Source organism: Nematolebias whitei, chromosome 1 (assembly GCF_014905685.2).
Source record: "Nematolebias whitei isolate Nwh7 chromosome 1, NemWhi1, whole genome shotgun sequence".
Classification (NCBI taxonomy): Eukaryota; Metazoa; Chordata; class Actinopteri; order Cyprinodontiformes; family Rivulidae; genus Nematolebias; species Nematolebias whitei.
Genome location: NC_056498.1, coordinates 61,355,404 through 61,364,104, shown reverse-complemented (window position 1 = coordinate 61,364,104; position 8,701 = coordinate 61,355,404). Strand labels below are relative to the sequence as shown.

Below are 8,701 nucleotides of genomic sequence, written 5' to 3'. Positions count from 1 at the left end.
TATTATTATTATTATTATTATTATTATTATTATTATTATTATTATTATTATTATTATTTTAACTGTGAGAAGCTCAGAACTTCAGGTGACATAGAGTGAGATCAAGCAGGTTTTTATTTGCAAAAATCAATTTTCTCCAGAATAATAGCAAAAGTAATCTATTTTTGTGTGACGTTTAAATATTCCTTCTTGTGTAACATTAATGTTTATTTTCTTGTTCGTAAAGTTTGTTTTTTATATTGTTTTTTTTGCTGTTCATACTTCTTGAGTTCCACAATCATTTAAAAACTTTTTTCTGCTTTAGCTGCAGAATAGCACCTCTGTCCATTGCTTTGTTTAAATCTATAAAGCATTATTATTAGAATGAACATTCATCCATTTTTAATTCCTACCTTATTTTGCCTGGGTGTTTTCATAGCCCTGACACACTGGCGCACGGTTGTGAAACTGGCTCTGACGTCAGCGCTGACATTCAGGCATTGATTACAAACCAGGATGTTCTGGAGGAAAGCGGCGATATGACAGAACCACCAGAACCAAGCCATGCGCTCTCCTGCCCCGTGGACCCTGAGCGAGAACAACAACAACCAGAGAGTAGGCGATCTCAAAGCATGCAGGGGTGAATTTTTTTTCTCACACATATATTCTTGCACAGTTTGATGAGTGAGAGGATGTGATTTGTCCATCTAGTTGTTCTCATCAACCTTCTATGTGTCCACAGGATGTTTTCACAGATGCCTCCACTTATGACCACGTCTAAGGAGAAAGAGCAGGAAGATGTACAGAAAACTTCTTGTTGTTTGTTGATTTGTTTTTATATTATTTGTTCTTATGTCTCACTTTTGCTGACCGCAATTTCTTTCTTTCTTTTTTTGCAATATCTGTCTCACCTGTCTTTTTGAAAATAATTCAACAGTCACAGAAATATATTGCAAAATATACAGTATGTAAGGGAGGTTGAGACTGAGTATTGTAGGATGAAAACGATTCATTCTGAGGACTTTATGACGTGCATTCAATTGTTTTTCCAGGCTTCCTCAAACGCAGGGCGGGAGTCATCTGTTTCGAATCGCAGCAAAGCAAGTGAATCACCACTCAAAACCCAGAGACAGGACACAGAGAGGTGAGACAATTTGTCATTGTCGGATAACTTTAAAATAAAATAGAAGTGGAATAAAAATGTCCTATTTCTTTGAACTAATCCAAATTTAAAGCTCTAAGCCCACCTAATGGATGCTTCTTTCAGCTGCTCCCTTTTTCAGGGGTCGCCACAGCGAGCGAACTCGCATGAAAGATTTAACAACTTTTACACCGGGTGCCCTTCCTGCCGCTACCTGGGCTTGAACCCACAACCTCAGGATTACAAGACTGCAGCACTGACCACCAAGCTACCGCAGCCCAAACCCACCTAATAAGTCTTAATGCTTAAATGAACCATTTTAATTCTTTGCAGCAGTAGAAGTATATCAGATCTAATTTGATCTAATAGTTTTAGATGCTGCGAATGTCTTTGTGTCCCTCTACTCCTGCCCCCCCCCCCCCCCACCACCACCACCACTCAGTTCATGTCTAAGCCCTGCGGTCAGTTCAGAAGTAGGTTATCAGGGCATTGTGCTGCTCACAGTCATGACTTTGATATGATTCCAGTCCAAATAACTCTAACTTGCCACAAGGGCTCATGTACAGCAAACCAGCTAACGACGTCACATTAGCATGGTGGGGTGCTAACTTTCTGTTTGTGTTTCTGCTGCTGAATCAGAGAACAGCTTAGCTCAGCTATGCCTCATTAATTTCAGGCATGAATAAGCTGTAGCTCTAATACCAGATGTCGTCCTGTTTGATGCAGTATTGATAACGAGAGACACGTTGTATAATGTGTTCAGTGTTAAAGTCACATTGACTGCAGGGGGGTGAAAGAAAGATGCTGCAAAAACTATGGTGGCTTGTGATGTCATTGCATTTGCCAGTTATTGACATACTTTTGTTTTCTAGCTTATTGTGCTGCATCAAGTGCAAGAATGAAGAGAACGCCACATTCTCACAATGCAAGGTGAACTGGCTTTCTGTTAAATATAATATCAACCACATGTGGTTTAAAAATAATTCAACAGTCCCTACCTGAATTTTTGTCCTCTAAACAATTAGGAATTGTGTAATTTTAATGTGTGATGAAGTTGTAATGATGTAAATTATGTCATAGGTTAAGTCATTATTAATCCTTAAGAAATGTGAAAAAAATATGTTAATACTGCAGGTCAGTGCTTAAGTTATGAACAAAGAATGCTTATATTTTAAATTTTCCTTCCCCCCGGTGTGTAGCTTATATCTGAGTATAAGCAGTTGAGTGAATTATCCATAAAATACAGTTTAAAACAAACTAAATCAGGGCTATTTACCTGTTGTTTTGTCTGTACAGCACTTTGGTTGGCCTTGTTGCTGTTTTAAGTGCTTTATAAATAAAGTGGTATGGTATGGTATTCAACCAAACTGCTCAGGGGGCCACAGTTGCTGAAAGCCAAGAGCTCAGGGACCAGATATTCAGCAGTTATAGTCATTGAGTAAGCTTGTTTTACAATTTAAAATCTAGTTTTATTTAAAAGTGAACCCATCAGTGGGCTGAACAGAGCACACCGGTGGACCTGATTTGGCCCCTGGGCCGCCAGTTGAACAGCCGTGTCCTAAATGCTTTAGAGAGGAGAAAGGGACGCCTCAGTTTGAGGCTTGTATTTTAGCTAAATGGAAATAGATATTATTCATGCTCATGTTAGATTTTAAATCATTAAAACGGTCAACATCAAGTTAGCACTTTCACACAGGATAGAAGAAGCAGCTAAGCTGTTGGCAGAACTGTCACCCATGATAAAGATAATTAGGGAAAGTATTTTGAAACATTTGTTAAGCAGCAGCTGAAGAAGTTTTCAAAGTCAGACTGCTGCATGATAATAACAAATGTTAAAGTATGAACTCAGCTTGACTTTACTCTAGAAAAACTTTTCATATCGTGGATGAATGTCGCCATCTTTGCGTTTGTGTCGTCTGTAATGTACATTTTTGCCTCTGGATGTGTGTGTTCATTAGTGTTTTCTCTTTCTTTAGAATAGCAAAGGAGGAGTAGGATGCTGCGGTTCTCCTGACGGTCACGATGGTTGCATGGGCACGAACAGCAGCTCTGACGTAAGTTCCCCTCCTTCATGGTCTTTTTAGTGACACAAACAACAAGAAAAGAAAGAATCTGTGATAAGGCAGGTGATACCTCAAGCGTGTGAATCAGTGTGTAGAAAGGTTTGAAGACCCCTGCCTGTGGGTGTTTTGCTTCTATAATAATCATCTAGGTCCTCTCCCTAACATGTTCCCACCTCCTGTGTGACGCACAGAGCAGCTTTTTTCGTGAATGAACTGCCAGTAACGAGGATAAAGAAGCCCAGCCTTCATCTGCTGCTGCTAATGGTGCGAACGACGATGCGTGGAGTGTATGATGTCCAAAACAAACCTGCTTCATATTCGAGCCTCCTCACTGAGATTTATTTTTGCCTTCCCTCTGAACGACCAAGTCAGATTTTACTGCATACACACCCACTTGCACGTACGCACACTCATGCGGGCAAACGGTTACCCTTCGTCTCATCAGATCCGACTCCTTGCCCCAGACAACGTTGCCGTGGAAACGCCTCGTCATATGCAGCGCAGCTCTCCGCTCTTGCACACGCACCCACACGACACGCAGCGACGCGAGCGATATTCCCACCGCCGCCCCCTTCATCCACGTATTGTGAATAATCCATGTGGAGGCTGCTCAGCTGCAGAGGCGTCGGGAATGCCGGTCAGAGGGGTTTAAAGACTCGCTCTGCAAGCTCGCCATATTCTCATGCACTCCTTTGACGCACAAACCTGTGGATCAAGTGGAAATCAGTGATACGGCTGCTGTTCAGGAATCCCACAGTGGACTTTGATTCTAATTAGGAGGCTGACTCACTGAAGGATGATTCTCCTGCCGGTTGAGTATGTCTTGTCGCTGATTAAAACTGCGTGATCTGAAGGGACTGCAGCCGTCGAAAGTCTGTTTTTGTGTTTTATATTGGGCCGTTTTCGCTTTGCGTGATCAATATATACGCTCCTCGCACTTCAGCCGTGACGTCTACTCATAGAGCATCGCTGTGAGCAATTTTTGACTTGAACTCCCTGGAAGGCTCCCCTCGTCCTGCAGCTCTCTACTCAACCACACACCGGACTAGTCAAGTAGTTTTGTGTCAATCGGACTTCCCAAGTTTGCCGAGCAGCATGTGAATCGCTCGTCTCCAACTCAACCGTTCGTCTTCCAGACCTCCGTCGCACCTTTGAAGACATGTTCTGCTTCTGTTTCCAGAGCCCATCCCTAAAACTGCAAGCTCTGGAGGCTGACTCAGGTCCACCGCCAGAATCATTAGACCCCCAAGCCCAGGATAACGTACCGACACAGCAGCAGCCTCTTCCCATGGAAACACAGCACCTCTGTCTGAACCACACGCCACCTTTGCCTCCGTCTCAGGATCAGCACACAGTTGACTCATCTCAGCCCGGTAAGATATTCAGTGAAGTGATATTGATGCAGTAGAATGATGTTGGTTATTTATCTTACGTTTAAGTAGATGAAATATTTTCCTTTATTTGTTGGGAGTGCATGCTTTATTACCTGTCACCATTTTTTTTTACGTCTGTGAATAGTAAAAATTGTGTCAGGTCACTGGTTTCACTGTCATTTTTTGGTTGTTGAAATCTTTCCCTCCTATTTTATGGCTTTATTGTTATTTCTTATGGAAAACAAAAAAATGTAAAAAAAATTTTTGCTAGCATTGCTGATTTTTTTAAAATTAGTTTATTCATTCATTTAAAATAGATAAAATAAAACAAAGTAATCAAAAAGGCAACAAAAAAAACATTGAATGAAAAGGGTGCAGAAAGAAGAAATAAACTTATAATATCTGCCCCTTATTTAAAAAATATATAAAATAACTTTAAACAAACAACAACTTAGGCTTGAACATCTCCAAAGTGCAAACAAAAACATCAGGCATCCTTCACTTGGCACCATACTTCCCTAATAATTTTAACTTAATCATCTTTTTAAACATATACATTGTTTTAGAAATGTTTATGGTGATATCAAGACAATTCCACAATCCTATTCCCTGAATTACAACACAGCTCCTTCACACTAGTTCTACGTAAATTAAGGTTTTACAATCATATCCCTTCCCTTAAAGTTATAATGACTCTCTTTTATAACAAATTTTAAATCACTATTTGGGGGTAATATTTTTTATGAGCTTTATACATCCAACCATCCATACATCCATACATCCATTTTGTTCCGCTTATCCGGAGTCGGGTCACGGGGGTAGGAGCCTAAGTAGGGAGGCCCAGACTTCCCTCTCCCCAGCCACTTGGTCCAGCTCCTCCGGGGGAATCCCGAGGCGTTCCCAGGCCAGCCGAGAAACATAGTCCCTCCAGCGTGTCCTGGGTCTTCCTCTGGGCCTCCTTCCGGTGGAACGTGTACAGAACTCCTCACCAGGGAGGCGTCCAGAAGGCATCCTAAACAGATGCCCGAGCCACCTCAACTGGCTCCTCTCGACGTGGAGAAGCAGCGGCTCTACTCTGAGTCCCTCCAAGATGACCGAGCTTCTCACCCTATCTCTAAGGGAAAGCCCAGACACCCTGCGGAGAAAACTCATTTCGGCCGCTTGTATCCGAGATCTCGTTTTTTCAGTCACAACCCAAAGCTCGTGACCATAGATGAGGGTGGGAACGTAGATCGATCGGTAAATTGAGAGCTTCGCCTTTTGACTCAGCTCTCTCTTCACCGCGACAGACCTGTACAGCGCCCGCTTCACTGCAGACGCTGCACCTATCCACCTATCGATGTCTCGCTCCATTTTTCCCTCATTCGTGAACAAGACCCCGAGATACTTGAACTCCTCCACTTGGGGCAGGACCTCCTCCCTGACCCAGAGAGGGCACTCTACCTTTTTCCGGCTCAAGACCATGGCCTCGGACTTGGAGGAACTGATCCTCATCTCGGCCGTGTCGCACTCGGCTGCGAACCGCTCCAGCGAAAGCTGTAGATCATGATCTGATGAAGCCAATAAGACCACATCATCTGCAAAAAGCAGAGACGCAATCCTAAGGCCACCAAAACAGATCCCCTCAACACCTTGGCTGCGACTAGAAATTATGTCCATAAAAGTTATGAACAGAATCGGTGACAAAGGGCAACCTTGGCGGAGTCCATCTCTCACCGGGAACAAGCCCGACTTACTGCCGGCACTGCGGACCAAGCTCTGACACCAGTCATACAGGGACCTAACAGCCCGTATCAAAAGGCCCGGTACCCCATACTCCCAGAGTACCCCCCACAGGCTTCCCCGAGGGACGCGGTCGAATGCCTTCTCCAAGTCCACAAAGCACATGTAGACCAGTTGGGCAAACTCCCATGCACCCTGCAGGACCCTGCTGAGGGTGTAGAGCTGGTCCAGTGTTCCACGACCAGGACGAAAACCGCACTGCTCCTCCTGAATCCGAGGTTCAACTATCCGACGGCTTTATACATGACTTGCAAAATACTATATTCAACCAAATCATCAAATCATAACATTTTTAATAATTTCAACTGATGAAATAATATATTTGTTGGGTGACCATAGCACTTCCTACTAATAATTCTTATAGCTCTTTTTTGTTTAATGAAAATAGGGTTTGTAATTGTTGTGCATGCTTTCCCCCAAACTTCAATACAATAGATTAAATATGGAGCAATCATTATATTATACAATATATACAAAGCTTTGTCATTCAAAAACTCTTTTACTTTTATACAGCAATGCCATTGATTTTACTATTTTTATTTTTAAGTAATTTACATGAGATTTCCAGGTCAGCTTCTCATCAATAACGACACCCAAACATTTTATTTCATTAACTCTATGAATTTCAGTACTGTCAATTTTAAATGGGACTTTGATGATTTTATTTCTATTACTAAATATCATGTAGTTTTTTTTTTTTTTCAAATTTAATGATAACTTATTACGTTGGAACCAAGTTTGTATTTTTACAAATTCTGCCTGTATCATCTCTAACATCCATTCAACATCTTCACCCGAACAAAAAAATGTGGCATCATTTGCAAATAAAACACACTTCAAAAGCCCTGACACATCAACCAGATCATTCACATACAAAATAAACAACTTTTGTCCCAACACAGAGCCCTGAGGAACTCCACATCCATTCACACAAAATTCTGATCTTACATCATATACCTGCACAAACTGTCTCCTATTATTCAAATAACTAGATAACCTAGACTAGATATTTTTTAGATAACCAGATATTTTTCTTTTATTTAAACAGAGAATGAAGAAAAGAACACTTGTTGAATGTAACAGACAAATGAGGCGATTCTTATTTCAGCTCACATTATGTCTTTTTATTTTGTTCCCTACAGTACGCCGCCTGACACCATCTTTATCCTCATCCAGCCTTGTTTTTTCCACTGCCTTGTGTTCTGAAGATCTTTCTGAAGAACACAGTTTGCTGAGTCCACCCGTGATCAACGCCAGTCCGCTCCTTTCTTGTTTTACGCCAGACGACAGCCCCGTCCCCTCGCCCCGCTGCTCCAGCCTCACCCACAGCCTTCGCTTCAACTTAGACCCTGAAGCAGCTCCATCCCCGCCATGCTCCCAGCATATTCACATGTAAGGCTTTTGTTGTTTTGACTATTTAGAAGGACAGTTGCTTTTATGTGTGATAGTTTCTAACTTTAATGTCTTCCCATATGATGTGAATTACATGCACACTAATAGACAGATTTTCAAAAGTAGTTGCAGACTTCATGGGCTTTCCATCTCCAGGGCCCGCTGCAGTGTCCTTACAGAACCAGAGGAAGGTTCTGTGTCCATTTCGGTGCTCAACAGACACATTCACACACTCCGAAAGAGGATCAGACGTTTTGAGGAGCATTTTGAACAGGAAAGGCACTACAAGGTAACCCTGCATGGCTCAGTATTGAATAGAAATACAAACTTAGTTTACACGAATCTCTTAAGCTCTTTAGATAAAGAATACAATATAGATTTTATTGACTCATCAGTGACAACAAGTTACAAATCTTTTATGCACAGAAGCATAAGACATATTTATGTTTTTACTGTGATTGCACTTGTTTTTGTGTTTGTGAGGTCTCCACTGATGCCTCTGCTTCAAACTTTAAATATCACACATTAACAAATTGCTCTCTCTGTTGGTTGATGGGAAAATTACAGTTTGTTATACAATAAATCTGGCTGATAACCCCTCCCTCTCACACCTGGAACAAGACTCACTGTAAGCTGTTTTCTTGTTTTTTTTTGTTTTTAGCCCGCTCACAACGACAAAACTGCACATCCAGAAGTGGCCAAACTGATGAAGGAGCTCATCAAGAGTCGTAAGCAGCTCAAAGGTCAATTACTTAATAATGAACACACACTCACACTCGAAACTGATTGCAGTGTCAGAAGTGTTTTGATATTTGCTTCACTTCCACTTCATTGATGCTTCAGCTGCATTGTGCTAAATTTGGCTTTGTGATAAATCAGCTATTTAAATTGTGGTATTTTTCTTTAGCCTTACCAAGATGGAATATCCATCCATCCATCCATTTTCTTTACCCGCTTATTCCATTTTGGGT

At 41.7% G+C, this 8,701-nt stretch overlaps 1 protein-coding gene across 1 annotated transcript in view; it reads left to right on the top strand.

The window, feature by feature from the left end:
* Positions 1–8,701, top strand: part of LOC119430135 (protein FAM13B) — a 26,767-nt gene that overhangs the window by 11,813 nt on the left and 6,253 nt on the right. Inside the window, exons 8-17 of the mRNA XM_037697577.1 lie at positions 419–619; positions 722–779; positions 1,032–1,123; positions 1,648–1,702; positions 1,907–2,050; positions 3,097–3,174; positions 4,364–4,556; positions 7,481–7,730; positions 7,887–8,019; positions 8,392–8,523. Of these exons, the coding sequence (XP_037553505.1) occupies positions 419–619; positions 722–779; positions 1,032–1,123; positions 1,648–1,702; positions 1,907–2,050; positions 3,097–3,174; positions 4,364–4,556; positions 7,481–7,730; positions 7,887–8,019; positions 8,392–8,523 (1,336 nt within the window). The remainder of the gene's footprint in view (positions 1–418; positions 620–721; positions 780–1,031; positions 1,124–1,647; positions 1,703–1,906; positions 2,051–3,096; positions 3,175–4,363; positions 4,557–7,480; positions 7,731–7,886; positions 8,020–8,391; positions 8,524–8,701) is intronic.